Source organism: Numida meleagris, chromosome 4 (assembly GCF_002078875.1).
Source record: "Numida meleagris isolate 19003 breed g44 Domestic line chromosome 4, NumMel1.0, whole genome shotgun sequence".
Classification (NCBI taxonomy): domain Eukaryota; kingdom Metazoa; phylum Chordata; class Aves; order Galliformes; family Numididae; genus Numida; species Numida meleagris.
The window spans coordinates 84,816,921-84,835,222 of record NC_034412.1 but is presented as its reverse complement, the minus strand read 5'-3'; the positions used below and the strand labels follow the sequence as shown (position 1 = coordinate 84,835,222).

At 37.2% G+C, this 18,302-nt stretch overlaps 1 protein-coding gene and 1 long non-coding RNA gene across 5 annotated transcripts in view; one reads left to right on the top strand and one right to left on the bottom strand.

Moving 5' to 3' along the window:
* Positions 1–14,623, bottom strand: part of CLNK (cytokine dependent hematopoietic cell linker) — a 27,955-nt gene extending 13,332 nt beyond the window's left edge. Inside the window, exons 1-9 of one of the 4 annotated variants that reach the window (XM_021394465.1) lie at positions 14,493–14,623; positions 12,189–12,265; positions 11,840–11,885; positions 8,913–8,941; positions 8,559–8,578; positions 7,115–7,243; positions 4,037–4,064; positions 1,976–1,994; positions 772–841 (exon numbers count right to left, since the gene is read on the bottom strand). In XM_021394465.1, the coding sequence (XP_021250140.1) occupies positions 772–841; positions 1,976–1,994; positions 4,037–4,064; positions 7,115–7,243; positions 8,559–8,578; positions 8,913–8,941; positions 11,840–11,885; positions 12,189–12,230 (383 nt within the window). In that variant the 5' untranslated portion in view covers positions 12,231–12,265; positions 14,493–14,623. Of the gene's footprint in view, positions 1–771; positions 842–1,975; positions 1,995–4,036; positions 4,065–7,114; positions 7,244–8,558; positions 8,579–8,912; positions 8,942–11,839; positions 12,903–14,492 lie in introns of those variants that run through there. The other 3 variants (XM_021394466.1, XM_021394468.1, XM_021394469.1) reach the window with 3 other exon arrangements.
* On the top strand, positions 7,937–14,866 carry LOC110397742. The gene is made up of 4 exons (XR_002437953.1): positions 7,937–9,295; positions 9,939–10,006; positions 12,910–12,983; positions 14,476–14,866. It is a non-coding gene; the product is annotated as an uncharacterized LOC110397742 (long non-coding RNA).

The following is an 18,302-nucleotide window of genomic DNA, read 5'->3' as shown; positions in this document are numbered from 1 at the left end:
CCCCCCCCCCAAGTCTTTGCAGGAGTTTCATTTAGATTGTGATATTTTGTGTCAGCATTAATTAGAGCTGGGAAGTACAGTGGTCAGATAACTTCTCATAACAGAGCCACTGGTACAATGCTAGGGGTTCTATGTACTGTCATGTTTAGTACGGGTAATTATTTTATCTTGGAGAAGTACCATGGTTATCAACAAGGATGGATGAGAGGTTCTGTTTAATCATTCAGCTGTATTTGTCTAGCTAGGGAGGGTGATAAATCATAGGCACACTTCCTATGCTTTATCCTACACTTTTATTGAGTGCTTTAGGAGAGGTGTGGTGGATTTAGATTGAAAAACACTTTTTAAAAGAAAGATTTACATAGGTTAGAAAAGTTGGAGAATATTGGCTGATTTCTGTGGAATAGTAATCGGCCTTAAGAAGGCCAAGCATATATTCTTCATATATAAAAATAGAAAATATAATGTAGTAGAAATGCTGAGGCTGGAGATGGCAGAGTGACTTCATATAGTATGTTTAACGCTCTTTCAGGAAGACTTAGGCAAAAACATAATACAGTAGTGTGCTAATAAAGATAAAAATTCAAGTATAGCTTGAAAGCAGTCCCTAAGGATGGTTACTCTTGTGCTTCAGGTAAAAACATAATGTGTCACTCCATGACATCAAAAAGTGATATAATCCTATTTTATTATGTAGTGAAGTATAATTTTCTAGGTGCAGAAAGTTTAGATCTTGAAGCTTCTAGTACAACGAAATTCTTATATTCCTACCTGGCTTCAGGAAGATGCTCTGCTTTATACTGTTGTGCTTGTAAAATCAATTCAAGTTGCTTCCTTGTATCTGTGACAATTAATAAACTGAATAAGAATTTATTATTTCCTCTCGTGTAATTTTGATGGTATCTAGCAACTACCATGAAAAAGAATTAAGTTAGCCAAATTCATATAGGAGGGGGAGCAGTTCAATAGAGAAATAGGCTACAATTAGTTTATTTTAAATCAGTCAACTCATTTTTCAGTGGGAAACATTAATGTGGTACTGAATGTTACATGGTGATGCCGAACATCACAGGTTTTGCTGGTACCATATATAATTAACGTAATGGTAAATAACTGTGTATAACAGAATACTGTACTAGAAGTGTACAGAGAGTTTATAAATCCCTTTTGTAGAGCAGGACAGATAATGCATGTATCAATGCAGTCAATACTATTTCTACCTGAAAATCAGGAAACTGCCTGAATTCACAAAATGAACTGCCAGAGGAAATTATGAACTCATTGACTGGGAGATGTAAACAGTGGAACAATTAGCTAGCCTGTGTCTGTCTTTGAGGTATTTTCATGTAATATATAGATACATTTTTCCTGGACCTTCATGCATACATACAGACTGAGTGACTTAAGACATTCTTTTGAAAGTTTTATGTACATCAAAAAGATTGACATATTTTTGAAATGCTATTTTAAGACAAAATAAACCCCCCACCCTTTGGTTTATTTGTGGCCTCTAAAAATCTTTATTTCAAAATTCTCAGCCTCACATTATGGTAGAGCTGCTGTATCTGCAGATCAAATTTGTGCCCGGTTTTATCTTTCAGGATATCCTTCTCTCATTTTTCAAGTTCCAATATTATTTTTTTCCCTTGGGACCTTAAGAGTTTGGTTTGCCTAGAACAAATATGTTGCTCTACTTCCCCAGATCGGTGTAGCAAATGTTGAGTTAAATTCCTTTTTCTGCTCAACTCCCCCAAGTGTACAGGTCACTCTAAATCTCTCTATTCTCAGCAGATGTATACCAGAGGGATGTCTAATACTCGTTTGAAGGTAGAGCCAGACTGTATGGTCCTATATAGCAGCATAAACATCAGATTTTTTTACTGATTACCTCAGATGGAGTTTTAATGATAGAATATTCTGATCTTGTAATACAAAAGAAAGAGAACGAATTAATATTATATGATTGAATACTAACCTTTATCTCTTCCAGATGCCTATATAAAATGATAACACAGTAAATATTTTTGATTGCCAACTTGAATTTACCACAACAAATCCAAATACCTCTTCGATTTAAAACATTTTATAGACATTCAATTATGAATACCCAATCACTTTGTCAGGAATCCAGGCTGAATTCTCATCTCAGTCCACTGGCAACAACCAGAAATGAACGTTCAGGGGTATAAATGAACATCGGGTTTATCACAATGATGACAATTTCATGATCACTATTGCATGTCAAGTTAACTGACAATATGGTTCTTCATCGATCTTATAGGAAATTAAGAGATTGATTTTGACTGACTGGAGATGCACTATACAAAGATTAAAATCAGTCATTTCTTTTCAGAGTCCTTAACTGATAGTGTAATTACTTTTTCTATCATGGCAGATACTTCATTCCAAATCACTGTGTGGAGAGACTAAATAAGGAGTATTATATTACAAAGAAATGAATGACAGATAGGTATCTAGAGACCAGAGTTTGCTAAATTTTCACTGTATTTCTGTAGTATTTTGATTCATGTGGGAATAGTCATTATTTTGATTATTAATTTTATACAATAATATAATAAATGAATATTAAAGAGAAGAATTTTTTGCTCTGTGTAGATGTTGCTTCTTGAGTCTACCCAAATACTTACCTCTCCATTAATGTTTTTGCATTACTTAGAAATTTATAGTGCCATTCAGGTTGGAAAGGACCCGGGCAAGTCTCTAGACCAAACTCCTGCTCAAAGCAGGAGATGATTGATGAGGCCAGGCTCAGAGCTTCGCCCAGCTCAGTCTTGCAGACTTCCAGAACATAGACTTCATTGCCTCTCTGGGTCACCTGTTCTAGCACCCTCATAATTACCCTCTTAATTTTTTTTGTTTTCCTTTTTTTCTAGTTTTCCTCTCTCAACCACACTGACCTGCAGTTTGGTGTCCAAAAACATGGCAAGGGGACATCTCTTCTCCTCCTCTGGATAATGCTGAAACTATTTATATCTTAGGAGCAGTATGAATGGGAGATGATCCATCTAAATCCTACTTAATTATCTTTTCCATGTTATGAGATATACAGTATTTCTCCTTAAGATGTAGCCAAACCATGAGCTTGTTATGAGCTGCACTATTTGCGCAGCTGTATAGTGCCCAGCCAGAAATATTAATTACAGATGTAAGATATTTATTGTTCTTGGGAGTGTTTTTATACTTGGTTTCTGTAATGAATCAGTATCTGGGACAAGACAAAGCTTTTGTGTTAAATTATTATCTTTCTTGGTTATATTGTTTGGCATTAAATGTGAATTACAATATTGTAATCAAAGCATGTTTTTAATAACCTTTCAAAGCGTAGGAGTTTCAAACCGTGGGAGAAGTAAGATTCTGGGACAGCCCTCTGGTTGGAGCTGTGGAGAATTAAAATTCAAATAATTTTGAAGTTAGACTAGCTTATAGGTTTGTGATACAGCATCTGTGTTAGGATGCATTTAGCTGGTGTAGAGATTCCTTTATTTCCTGTTTGCCTTTGCAATGAGATAAGAAGAACATTATAGAAGCGTATTATGCCTTTAAATGACATCATAAGATGGCATTGCCTTTCAGTTTCTGCCCTCTGTCCATAGGCTGCTCAGAGGTGTGGGCAGGGGGTGAGAGCCTTCATAGCCTCTGGAAATGAGAGCCCAGAGCTGGCCCTGAGAGCACACAAGTGCCTCTCCATTCTGCACAGCTTTCATAGACATCTGCAGCATTTGGCACTGATGAGATACACTTCTATTTGGCTACTTGGGAAGGTTGCTTAACACTGTATGTGCTTTTATTTCTGTAAGGAACTTCAGAGTCTTAACTGTCATTCACAGCATAGCAGTTTTGAAAGTACTATATGCATTAAGAATGCATATGTTTATGACCAAAACTAATTTGGTTGTTACAGTGTTTTTACCCACCAGGCTAAGTCACGACTGAAATACTGTTACATCAGAAGCTGTGCAGCCATGAAAAGTGTAAGGTTTTGGTGGTAATAATATATATGAAAATGATTACTTACTTCATTCCATTCTCTAAAAGATAGATGCCTAGAAAAGAGTTATATGCAAAAATTTCATTATCATAAAATAAAAATGACTGAGTACTTAAGTATTTTAGTTACATCATTCCTGAAAATTAACAGCCCTTGGCATTTTATTACTGCTATAGAAATTCAGAGGCTAGTTATTTTTTGACATAAATTATTTGCAAGAAAAGGTTATGGACTTCCATAAAAAAGAACAGCATCCACAGAATTAATTATGGCAAATGAGAAAAGTCCCATTAAGAATTTATTTGGAGAGGAGAGGTGAAGCGATATGAAAAGTTATAAGCTTTATTCTGTACCCTTCATCTTACTCCAAAAGTGTTATTACAAACTTTAAAGTCAGCTAGAAGCAGAGTTTTTTGAAGACAGAAGATTTTCAAAAATGAAACATTTACAGTGGCAGAATGGAAAGTGTAGATAAAAGGAGATGGAAACCAGGAACTCAAGATGCAAGCAGGTAAAGAGAAGTGGGGAATGCTCCTTCTGGTCCCAAATCAAGTTGGTATTTAGGTATTTTTATGCCATCTTCTGATATGCCTGGTCAACAAGGATACCTTTTCCTCCTCAGAGGGGATCACCAGAAAATATCCTGCCCCTCAAAAGGGACAGTGTATCAAAACTGACCTATTTTATTGGATGTCCTAGGCTTGATGAACACGTATAGCTTGTATTTCATAACAAAAGAGATTGAGGTCTAGATTTTAGAAGTTTTTTAGGAACATAAGGCATGGATAAGCACCTAGTAATTTTCTAAAGGCTCCAGGTTCCTATTTAGCTTACCTCTGAGAAAATTCAACAATTTACTAAATCGTTCACAGAGTATGCAAAAGGATGAAAGTATATATATAAGAAGAACAAAAAACAACAAAAAAACCCAAGACCTATGTTTCAAGACTTCTTCACTGAGGAGTCTCTTCCTTTTACCTGTGCTGAAAACATAAGCATGTAGGATTAAGAAAACAAGAGATTTGGGATCTGTTGGAGGAAAATTTCAGCAAGGGTAGGAGAAAGGAGAGGACATGTTTCAGGTTTGGATAGATGCCTTTGTGTTAATATGTAATTTGTTAGCTTGGTCTCTGAGGTCATCGTATGACAAGTATGGCTGTACTTAGAATGTTGGGTGCCTAGTAAAGTTAAGGAAGCTTTTCTTGCAGGGCAGGACTCCTCCATGAGGGGACACGCCACTTTTATGGCCCATCTACCCTAGGCTTGTAAAAGTTTAAATCTCACCAAACCTTCCTAATACATTTCAGCATCCTGCACATGCCCGTATTTTTATGAAGATGTTTATAAGAGTGTATAAATAATAATGTGTGTAATTTTATAAGTCTTCCAAACCTTGTTGGGAAATAGAACACACACTCCTCAATCATGCCTGCAGTTTGATAGCTTTGCTTACAGTCTGGCAGGTAATGGTGCAGTGCTGCACTCCTCCACACTGCAGTCTGTACATATATTTTCTCCCTACTGAGCTGTGTCTGGATTGGTGATGGGTGACAAATATTTCGAGTGAAGCTCCTGTGTGGGAAATATGTGAAGTACCTTTCCAGATCTTGTGTGGTCTTAGTCTGTGCTACTCCTCTCTTAGTTCTGTGATTGAAAAATCTGTTACAATTAATATATAAATGCATTAGAAAAATGTTGGTATTTATAACTGCAACATGGAATCTTGTGGTTATGATTTTTTCTGCCTCCTTTCATTTCTAGAATAAGAAATTACTTGTATTTATATTAAAGAATTTGGCTTTGTAATAGGACCTTTCGAATCCAAGTGCTTTGCATACTGATGACTACTGGCAAACACAGCGTGTAATAGTTCTCACAGCATTCAATTTATGTGCTGCCCCACCAAGGGGAGAGATCAGCCATGGGATTTGGAACTTTTCAGCTATAGGTCAGGTCATGCATCTGAATATGAAGCTACTTCATATTAATAAAATGTCTTAACAACCAACAGCTTAAACCTAATCCATGAAAGAATTTAAGTGCCATTCAGGAAAAATAAAGCCTGCTCAGAGCTAGCTCTGTGAGTATATACTTGGAGTAGATTTCTTCACTGATTTGTAAGCTGCTTTTTTTTCTTTCCTTGTGGGATTTGTAGTATTGGATTTGGGCCCCGGTGACCTTTGTAAAAATGAAGCAAAATTCCACCTCAATGACATGACATTGAAGGTATTCGCAGAAGGTTGGATAGAACTGATGTGACTCAGTTGTGCCCAAACTTCTGCCTGCAATAGGTTTTCCCAGAGGGGCACTGTGCATCATACCCAGCTGCCCCTGGATGTGTATCAGTCCTGTTCTCAGCATGTGTCCACCACCTTCCTCATTTATGCACATATATTTTGATCACATGGGAGTGCACATGTATCTGGCTACAGGGCAGTGAGCAGTGCTCATTTAGTTCACTATGTTATATGAAAATAGCAGCCAATCTCATAACTTGACATACACATGCTCTGTCATACAGCTGAACGCAACTGCTGGACAGAGCCTCCACCCATGTTCTCCAAATGCTGTATGAACATGTGTGTTGTATGACAGAGATGGGGCATTCTGGTGTAAAGGATTGGTCTGATGGGCTGGAGCAAGATTTCTGGCTACAGATTTATCATCTCTTTTGCTGAATGTTACATCCTTGGGATATGGAGGTGTTTCTGTATCTCTCTGGTGTAGTCAGGCTGTTTCCCCATACTGGGCTTTTCCATCACCAACTGTGCTGAGCAAATGCAATTACTTCTACTTAGAAGTGGTTGCCAAACCTCTAAATATCAGTGAAAAAAAAAGTAGGACCTTAAACAAAGTGTTCATGAGTGTTCCACCTATTTTTCTGCTCCTTTACCTCTTTACCATAATTCTGGCAGTTTTTTCTTTTAAAAAAATGCTAGTATCAGATTATGCTAAATACCACTTCTCTCGATTATTCACAGCTGTCTAAAGAATCAACTGTTTTTTTTCTTTAGTATAAGCAGAAGTGTGATGGTGAAGTGTGGTGGCTTTGCCAGGGGAGTGTTTTGATTCTCAGGAAATCAGCATGAAGAAATGTAGCAGTACCTTGTGGGCTTTGCTGATATTGGAAAAGTATGAGCCTGGCTGGGTGTTTCCCTGGTGTGGAAGACCTGGCTGCTTATCTTCGGCTCTGGAGGAAGTGGCTGATACTGTTTTGGCAGTGTCTTCAGAGGCCTGAAAGAGCCAAAGGAGAATTGGAAGAACTTTTAAGGAATGAAGGAGGTGCAAAGGCTGTGTTGTAAGTGCAAGCTCAAAAGGGAAAACACTGGAATTTTCCAAGAGTATTTCAATGTATTTGTGCTCATCTTAGCTCAGGTCCAGGATTCAATAGCAATAATAATTTTAGATAATATTCTACATTTGCAAGAATGTGCTGTACTGTGTTCCATGTGCCACTGTGTTTCATGAAGTTCTCCAGTATTTGCCAGCTCTCCAGTGCTGACATTTGTGGGTGGGTAAGGCCCAGCTGGGGAACGCCCTGCAGCTTACTTAAATAATGATCATAGAATCATAGAATGGTTTGGGTTGGAAGAGACCTTTAAGATCATCTAGTTCCAACCCCCTGCTATAGGCAGGGACACCTCCCTCTAGACCAGATTGCTCAAAGCTCCATCCAGTCTGGCCTTGAACTCCTCCAGGGTGGGAGTGCCCCTAACCTCTTTGGGCAACCTGTTCAGTGTCTCACCTCCCTCACAGTAAAGAATTTCTTTCTAATATCTAGTCTAAATCTACCCTCTTCCAGTTTAAAACCATTTCCCCTCATCCTGTTGCTACATGCCTTTATTAAAAAGTCCCTCCCCAGCTTTCCTGTAGGTCCTCTACAGGTACTGGAAGGCTGCTATGAGGTCCCCGAGAGCCTTCTCTTCTCGAGGCTGAAGAGCCCCAGCTCTCTCAACCTGCTCCTGTAGGGGAGGTGCTCCAGCCCTCTGATCATCTTCATGGCCCTGCTCTGGACCCGATCCAACAGCTCAATGTCCTTCTTGTGTTGGGGGCACTAGGACTGGAACATTCTGTAGTTCTGATCATATTTTAAATGTGCTTACATCCCTTACTGCATTCAGGATAGGCATTGAGGAGTAAACCTGGCAGTCTGGGATTACCTTTCAAAATTATGTTTTAATTGTAGCAATTATAATTGTTTGAGAATGAAAAAAACTCAAAAAATAAGTGTATAATTTTGTTTTTGTTGGAGTATGATAGAAAAATGTATTCATACGTATTTGTGGAATACAGCTTGATCCATCTACTGTGGGAGTAAATGACTGCAGTTGTTTTCTATCAATATGATCTAAACTTATTAAAAAAAAAGCAGAAAGATTTAAAAAGCAATGGAGATGACATTGTATGGTGAATAGAACCTAAGGAAATTACATAGAAGAGGAGTTCCCCTATCCCCACACCCTATTTGTGGCTGGATTGAACCTGATTCCAGATTTCTAGATTTCCCATGTTGGCAAAAACATGAAAGCTATCTTGGAACTTATCTTACCGTGGGGGAGGCAAAGGTTTCTAGAAAAGAAAGAAAACAAAAATATGTGTGAGCTTTTCACCCTTGTTTTACCAGCAGAAGTGTAAGTAGTTCAAATTAAGCAGGCATGTCTATGTCAACAGGCAAAGTTTGATGTACTCCACACCACGTAATGTAGACTTAAATATGTCCCTTTAAAATCATTGAAGAGTAAAAGATGCCATTGTAAACCATGAATACGAATTAGTGAGATAATGTAGGCCTGCAGACTTCTCATCCTTTAGTTAGGGCTAGCAAAACTGGAGTGTGCTTTTACAAATATATTCAACAGCATAATAGCCTGTGCAAATGTAATTGATGAGAGACTCTGCTTACCTGGAGTCCATGTATTTTCACTCTTTCTCCTAAGATAATTATTAATAATTGTTAATAGAGTACTGTCCATATAATCCACAAGTAAAGGTATAGCTTTATTCCAGTATTCTTATTATTGGCAGCCCACCCCTACCCACCAGCTCTTTGCCACCACATTCATTCCGCTAACATGTCCACATCTCCACCATTTTTCCTGCTTCCTAATAGTTAGTATTAATTTCTGTCAACCTATCTGCAGGGGCTGGAAGCTTCAGAGGTTCAGTGAGAGGTTGTTGTCTGTGGGAGTGAAGCTGAGACTGCGGGCTGAGGCCGGTGGAGATGGGAATGAGTGCGTGTTTTGTGTTGGCTGGACCGGGCTCTGTGTGAAACTTAAGGCAGGCGTGGTGAGTTTCATTCAATCTATACTTTATTTCATCGTTATTAAGGGGGGATTTGCAGATAGATTGAAATGCAGCTTAAAATTCCTTCTAACAGTTTGTACCTCTCTCCAATTAAACACTAGACTGTGTATACTTAGATAATTATGGCAATCCTGGAAATACTGAGAATCTTCTTGTCCTGCAGCCAGGTACATCTTTCTAAATCACAGACATTCATTTCATAAGAGACATAACTAGGAATTAACTGAAGTTAAAGCAGGAAAAAACAAGCATGTTTGATTATCTCGACTTAAAATATAAAATAGAGCAAATAAAAGAATCTTCATTCTACTTGATAAAACAACGTGAAGTTTGGTTTTGTCCCTGGCTTTCAATATGACATGTTTGAAACTGATATCTATTCAGATATTTTGTAAATTTAAGTATTGTTTTGAGACATTATAAGTGTGATTATTATTTGGTTTTTTTTTGCCTGTTTTGATAAAAACAGAAATAAGTCTGTTTTCTGTTGTTGCTCTTTCCAAGTTTACCATAATATGACTGATTGTTTAAATGCATGTGAGAAATCCTACTACTAAAAAAAAAAAAGTATATATAAGATTTTTACTCTATTTGCAGTAGAGTTTGATATGTTAAATATTTTCAGAAGTTCTGTGTACAGACATCCTAAGTAACGTGAAAAAATAATGAAGTAGAGCCTGCATTCTGCTTCAGGTAAGTCGTAGCAAATTGCTCTGAGCTGAAATAATGCCACTTAAAATATTTAGCAATTCGAGAAAATAGCTGTTTAAAAATATTTTGTGTTATTTATGCCATCTGGTGGCAAAGCCGCTTAATAGCACCTTGTATGAGAGTAAATGTTAGGATATTTAATAACAGGGTAGTTACTTAAAAATAATTACCCCACACGCATTATTGGCTCAGGAAGTATTCATATATAGAAGTTCCATCCTCAAACTGCAGGGTTTAAGTTACCAGCCATCATCTTTCTTGATGTCAGCACACACCTCGTGGAGGCAGACAAACACATGAAGCCAACTTCAATTCATCATGGAATTTGAGGCTTTATCAAAGCTGGCCAGCTGTCAGAGGGACCTCTCCTATTCATTTCTGCAGATTTTGTAGCTGGCCTCTTGGTATTTCTCTTATTTCAGCTTTTGTACAAACTATATCAGTATTTGCTCACAAAATTCAGTTTTTCATTTTGTGAACTTTATACTGCTTAATTTCTTCTCATCATCTGTAGGAATTATTTAGCTCAATCCTTTGAGTTACAGTATGGAATGAAAGGAAAAAAAACCCTATATTGCATGGAATTCTTTGCGTTACTTTTCTAGCTTGTCAGATGTCTGAAAATTTACAACGAACATGGTGATCATATTTTCCTGGGTTTGTAATTGCATTCTTTCTGGCTGTACTTTGGATATGGTTCAAAGATTTTAAATGATACGTGAAAAACCCTAATTCCCTTTCAAGGTGAATCGAATATCTAATCCTTCAGTTGTTGACATCGTGATATATTGCTACATCTAAAGTTGACAAAAAATGTAGAAAAATGTATAGAAATAAAGTGTTTAGAAATATACTTTTAATAGAAACTTATTCTTGAGTAAAATTGTAAAGGATTTAATAGTTGGAGATCTCATTAAATTCTTAAGAATTAGCAGCCTGTATGCAATTCAACCACAAGAAACAAAACAGAAGAAACAAAAATGAAAGGTATATTTATGACTCAAAAAATATAGAAATTTGAAGCAAATTTAAAGTTAATGGCAAAGCAGTGGAGAAGCAAATATATACAAGGTAATACTATAGATTTAACATATTCTGAATAGAAGAATATCCTCAGATACCTTTTGTAAATATGTAGGTTGCTCTGGAAGTAATGCCTCCTGCTTATTTCCATGCAGACATCAGATACAAAAAGTGCAACACTATCTGATAGAGCAAATTCTTAGCTACAAAATATTTTTTTGCAACACTTACCACCATTAACTATGCATTTTTGCTAGCAACGAGCAAGAGCCTGCATAAACATAAACATTAAGCAAGCACTGAGGAATGTCAATGAGTGCCATTTTTTCCACATGGAGGAGTTCAGTGACACACCCTTGCTTCATCCGCACTTCCAGGTCAGACGTCATTTTGTCAGGCTGCCCCTCTGCTGCCATCTGTCACACGGCAACAAAATGTAATGGAATATTGGTGGGAAGGTCCAGCCTCTACTGCCATACCACCAACATCTCCCTCTGATGGAGTGGGCTAATATAATAAAACAGGAGGCATTATTTTTGGAGCAGCCCTCATACATTTCCATTGAGAACTGGAGCTCATGGGATAAAACATGTCTTTTTTTAAACAATTACTTTAGTGTTGTGTTGTTGAAATAGTACTCCAGATTTAGCAGTAGGATTATTTGGGAAAGTGGTGGCTGTTCTGAAAACAAAGTCGTTTCTATCATCTGCAGCATCTACTTATGTATCAAAGCTAAATATGGAAGCACCATTTCCTGACTGCACAACCAGATAGATTTTTTTTTAATTATACCTTTAACATTTGGCATGTTCCTCGCCTCTAGAGCAGACGTATGTTTCTGTTAATAAAATCAAATAGAGATGTGATGTTAGGCATCATACTTGAAACTGTAGCTAGTGAAAACAGTGCTAATCTTGACTCAGATGCTGCAAATACTTTATAGATCCATTCTTGACCTCAGGCATTAACAAAGGAAGGTGAGCTGAGAGGACGTTGTTGCATAGCAAAACAGGAACCTACGTGACCTTGCAAAAATCAAATTGTACATGGCTAACACTTCACCTGGGCTGCATGTACCTTTATGTAATATTACAGAGTAGAGGAAATACGTTTGCAGACAGAGTTTAAGGTCTTTACTTACAGGTAAATACTGAGCGGGCTGAGGTGGGTGCTGACTGCTCATGTGAGCGGTACCTGAAGGCTTCAGACAATGTTTATCTATAAAAGAGGAAGAAAAAGCAATCTTGAGTAATTCAGTCTTTTGAAAGATGCTGTCTTCCAAGATGAATAAATTTTAATGTTTAGAACATGGTTTTGATGTCAGGCATTGCCATTTTTATAGCGTTTTCATTTTGCCCTTCCTGAACTTCCATATTACTTTAGTAGTGGTATTGATCATGTTCCTCACAGTGGTAAAATAAATAAATAAATAAATAAAAATAAAACTTCATGAGCTGGTACACAGCTAAGGCAGATGTTTGACCTAAGCTGTGAGTGGATCAGTGAATTTGCTCATTATCTTGAATGAGTTGTTGGGGTTTAGTGAGAGGTGGAGGTGTTTGCTCTTCAGAGAACTTTTAATTTTTACTTTAGCTTCTAAAAAATACTGCAATCATGGCCCGCTAAAAGAAATAGATAAAGTGTGAGCTGGCATGTGTTCTCAAGTCATTAACTTTGTATCTCAATGACATTTTTATTTTTCTGGGAAAGATGGCAAAGTGGGATGGTAGTACGGAATTTTGCCTTTTTGAAATGCATTTCAAAACCTTTCCTCACACCTGTATCACATCACAGTTACTGGCATAACATGCAGATAAAAAGCAGCATTTTGTTTAATGTGGCTTCTTTTTTTTTTCTTTCAGTGTTGCAAAAACAATAGAAGGTGCTGTCTGCAAATTGAAGGTCTTTTCTACTAACCAGGATAAAAAGAGTGTTTGTGAGTTACTTTTGATTTCCAAATCAAATACCTAAAAGAGTCTTTGTATATTACGTAGAGTATCTGGTTGTTCAGAATGACTGTGATCAACTTCTTAGTGAGATATCATACTTACTTGGCAAGGGAGACACAATGATGTGAGGCTTATCCCCTGCAATCCGGATGTGTTTACTCCTGTGATTTTCCCCAAATACAGGAAATTTGACTGAATAATTTGTGGTAGTGGGGAAGTGTTTCTTTTTTCTTTTCTTTTCTTTTTTTTTTTTTTAATTTTAACAGAGAGACCTTACAGCTCTCTATAACTGCCTGAAAGGAGATTGTGGTGGGGAGGTGGGAGTTGGCCTCTTCTCGTAGGTGACAGCGATAGGAAAAGAAGGAATGGCCTCAAGTTGTGCCAGGGGAGATTTGGGTTGGACATTAGAAAAAAATTATTTTCAGAAAGGGTGGTGAGGCATTGGAGCAGGCTGCCCAGGGAGGTGGTGGAGTCACTGTCCCTGGAGGTGTTCAAGAAATGCAGAGATGTGGCACTGAGGGACGTGGTTAGTAGGGCATGGTGGGGATGGGTTCATAGTTGGACTAGATGATCCTAGAGGCCTTTTCGAATGTTAATGATTCTGTGAATCTATGATTAAATTCACTCTCACAAAAATCAATGGAAAATCTTAACTGTATTTGATGTGAACTGGAGAGACCTTTTGTATGTATATATTGATCCTGCATGTTCAGATATTTTTGGCTTCTGCTTTCCATTCTTCCTCATCTAGATTTTCTCTCAATTTTAGAATAATTTGAAATCTTCATAATCTGTGAGTTCTAGACAGACAATTCTCCCAGATATGTGGGATGATATTTTGCTTCTGTAGGCTAGATATTAATTGGTTGTGCATGTTTGGGCATTATATTTGACTTCAGACTGCTTTAGTAACCCAAAATGTGACTAATACAATTATCTTTACAAGATGATTTAAGAATTAAGTTAAGAATGCCTGAGAAATACATTCAAAGTACTTCCTTATTACTGATATTAAAAGTGTCAGAAAATGCTTTTGAAAAGACTGGTGCATTTGTTCATCTGCAAATTATAATCTGGAGGAAACTTTTTTTGTTGTTATTTCTAGTGTGTTTTCCATCTCAAAATTTTCTAGGCTTAAATAACAGTGTGCTTTCCTGTAATGGTTGTGGGCTCGACCAGTCAGATTTTGAAGATTTCAGGTGAAATGAGATCATAGAATTTCTTCAATAAATGCAATACCATAATGAAAAAATCAGCAAGTATTAATTTAACATACTTTAATGGAAAAGAAGGATAACTTTTGAATATGAAGTTGAAGACCAAGCTCTTCTCTTGTCCTGTCCCTGCCCATTAGTCTTTTACTTTTCGATTAAACCATATCATTAGAAAAAAAAAAAAAGGAAAAAAAAACTCAAAACCTGAATGAAAACACAAAACGTGTACTGTTCCTATTTATGTCTATGTTTGTCTCATTTCCAGCAGACAGAAAAAGTTACCTGCATATACGGAATCCTGTTGAGGTGTGGGAGGAAGGATTCTCAAATCTTGGATAGCATCCAGGGTGGAAGAACTTACTGTTTCATAAACATCTTCATCCACATCAGAGAGTATGGAGAATGATTTTAAGTCATCCTGGTCCCTCTTTGTGAAATTTCTGTTCTACATAGAGAAGCAAGAGATACGCAGATAATACAAATAAGTTTAAGTTCAAGATTAATTTGATATTTGGAAATAGTTGATGGCTGGAACCAGGTATTTTGGTGTGTGGTACATCTTCTGATGGAAATTGATAGGTTGGAAAGAAATTGAGCAAGTGTTTTAAGGATCTAAAAGTTTGAATGTGATTAATAAAATAGACATTTGGGAGCAAGCTTGAGTCTCTCTCTGAATCCGGTCTGTCACTACTCTTGCAAATGCAATGAGTGTTTAATTTTATGATTACTGCACACATTCAAAATTGCACCTTTCATTATAATAATATTCATGTGTTGCTTGTATTATACTGTTACATATGTTATGTACAAGAATATACCAACTAGCTCATCACACATTTCATGCTTCAAAATAAAAACAAGAACTGATTCTGAGAATTCATACTGGCAAATTAGCAATCCAAGAGACTCAACATGTCTCTGGATGTGCCTATCCTCTTCTTCCAGGTTGGCTCAAAATTTCTTTCTGGAGTCCTACTCCACACTTTGTGGTCACTATTTACATTCTGAGACAATGCTGCTGGTTTCTTTCAGGAGAAATGCACAGGCAGCACAGAGCTGGGATTACTGCTGCATCAACTCAATTGAAGGTACCCAGAGTTCCTTAACGTTTTACTACCAGAGACAGTATAGGTGTATCCACCCACTGTGTACTTGCAACTTTCCTGATGTTTGTTTTAGTCTGTTCTTACATTTCCTATTAATGGGGAATCAATATCTTCCCGAGGTATCTTCTTCCACTAGTTAACTATCCTTCCAGTTAGTGCATTTTCTCTTGAGTGCTACAAATTATACCTACTTATTTCATGCTCCAAGGGTACACAAAAATAATTGATTATTAACCACTTTATTTCAACTTTTGTTATACTCAATGTTAGTAATTATATTTTCTTTTAGTCTCCTCGCTCCTAGACTAAACAAGAACAATTCCTTAAAGCCTTTTCTGAGCTCTCAACAACTCAAAGGATTTTGATCCTTATATCCCCAGTATTACTTTTCTGTCAACTCTTCCAGGCTATGCACAGCTTTATGAAAACATCAGGGAGACATCCAAGAATATAGTGTTCTTGACAGTACATCTGAGGGTAAGGTTTGTCTTTCTATAACAGCAGATGTTAAATAAAAAAAAAATACCACTACACCCTGTACATACCACTGCAGGATACATGGTTTTGCAGGGTATTCTGCTGGATAACTCCTTCCAGATCAGTAGCAGACCACTGGGAACTACAGTGAGTGTGGATATTTTTTCAAACAATTTAAAATATTGCAAATATTTACAAATATTCATTAGATCAGATTTCTACAGTTTGCTTGTGAGATTGTCTTCTGGGAAATGTCAAGACCTAACAACATTCAAGATACATCATATCTGCTGCTTTCTGTTTTCCCAGAATGGTTGTATTTCTTCTAAAAATGAATATATATTTTTTATTAATTATTCTCCCTGTTTGCATTAATAGTTGTTTTTTTTTTTTTTAAATAATAGACATCTTATTTAAAAAAATGCTTTCAAACTTTGATAGCCTCTCCAGGTAGCTAATGGACTCTCAGGATCTGCTTTCTTGTAAGAAATTGAGGTTGCCCCTGTTCCTCCCTGTTGCTTTAGGAACATCTCAGAATGATCCCAATGATAATCAATTAATGTCTCAGAAATTACTTCAAATTCTTCCTTAGATGCTCTAGCATAAGTAAATGCTCTCCTAGCAGTTCTTTCACTGTTCTGTTCTGTGCCATTACTGCCTTCTAGTTGGTATTAATTCCATGTAGTATCTGACTGTAATTAATGAACCTTTCTGTAAGACCTGAAGCAGCCAAAGTATTAATTATATCAGCCTTCTTCAGTCATCCTTTAATTTGTTTAGCTTGCTCTTTAAGCAATAGATCTGTGTTTTCTTTTCCTCTTTCTCTGACTTGTAAGGAATTTGCAGTCTTTTCTTACACATGTGACATCTGAAACTCATAATCAGCTTTCAGATAGAAGTGGGAGGACATTAAAATATGTACTGTTATCTTTTCAGCTTTTATTTGCAATAGCTACTTATTAAACCTTGAGGTTTATGATTTACCTGCGTGTTCAGCTTGACTCCTGCTAATTTTGCATGATCTTACAATAAAGGAGTATTTTAGATGCATACTGTAAACAGAGAATTAGGTCAATTCTTTAATATATCTCCAACTGAAACAAGGTAAAAGTTGTTCTATATACTTAAAAAAATTCCCTTACTTTATATTAACATTGAGGACCACATTTTCTGCTACCAGTGTTGTCGCCAGAACATGCATTCAGAAGTGAAAGAAAGATAAAATTTTAGGAGGAACAATGTGATACTTACAGAACAGTACGCATTAGCAGGAACATTCCTTCTTTCATTTTCTATATGAAATGGAGAAAAAAATGTCAGCAGATGTCATTCTGTGGAAAATGATACAATAACTAATAGCTTACAGAAAGGAATAAGAATCTGTCATCAGCACAGTATTTTAAAGAGAAGTGGTTTAAACAAAGGAGCTGACACAAATCCACCCGTGGGTTTGTTGACCTATGCAATGCATGAGGAAGTAGCTCTGTGGCAATGGGATTCACAACCACTAGTTTGCCTGAGCCCACCCACAGAAAACACTCAGAGGACATGCTTGAGCTCCTACCTGACTTCTGAGTTTTGCTGCCTGGTGCAGAACTGCAAGGTTTACTGATGTTGAGCTTGGGGATCATAGTCTGGAAATCCCTCTTCTGCATAAAAACATATCTTGTCCCTTCAGTGGTACAAGAAAATCTGACCTCCTGCTTTCAAGAGTGGACTAGAAGAAGAGTTGTGCTGATGTCTTTGCTGTCTTTGCATATGCAGCTCTTGCCCAGGAGATGGGAGTCTTAGTTTCAGCTTGAGATGCTCCAAATCCACACTTTCCAAAATCAAGGGTAACAGCTATCAGGCTGCAAACTGTTCCAACTGGTAGCTGTTTGCCAACGAATGTTATCTCATGGTATCATCAAGGAAGCATGTTCCAGATCCAAGGGGATGATGAACAAGAGAGTGCATTCATTTGAGGAGAGTCCTTAGTCCTCAACCCGATTTACACATTTAATCTGTCGACTGGTAAATGCAAAACAGCTACTGTATGTACATACTCAGCAAGGGCATGCCCTTGTTTTGGACTGCTGAACAAACCCTTGCACAGCCTGTCTTTAGTCTCACGGGTCTTGCATCTGTGGCTACATAATAGTCTGGTTTCAAAAGCTGAGCATGAAAGTTCTTCTATCAAGAGTAACTTATAATTACAGCATGCTCCTTTTCTAGTTCAGTTCTGAAAGCAGGCTGTCAGATTATCTTGTGCTGCCCCACTAACCTCTCTTCCAACGATATTCTCGGAGAAGCCAGTCTTTACCTACGCAGCCTCTTTATTTTCTTTTTTTTTAAGGTTTAAATAATGCATGAGTCTGTTACTGCAGAGTGTTTTATGCCCCAGCAGATGGCATTCAGTGTTCATTTATGCAACACAGTGTTTTAATCTCTTACTCAGAGGGTCATGAACGAGGGGGCAGAGTTATTCATGTGAACTAGTTGTCTGGTTTTCTGTTTAGTTATGCTGGTG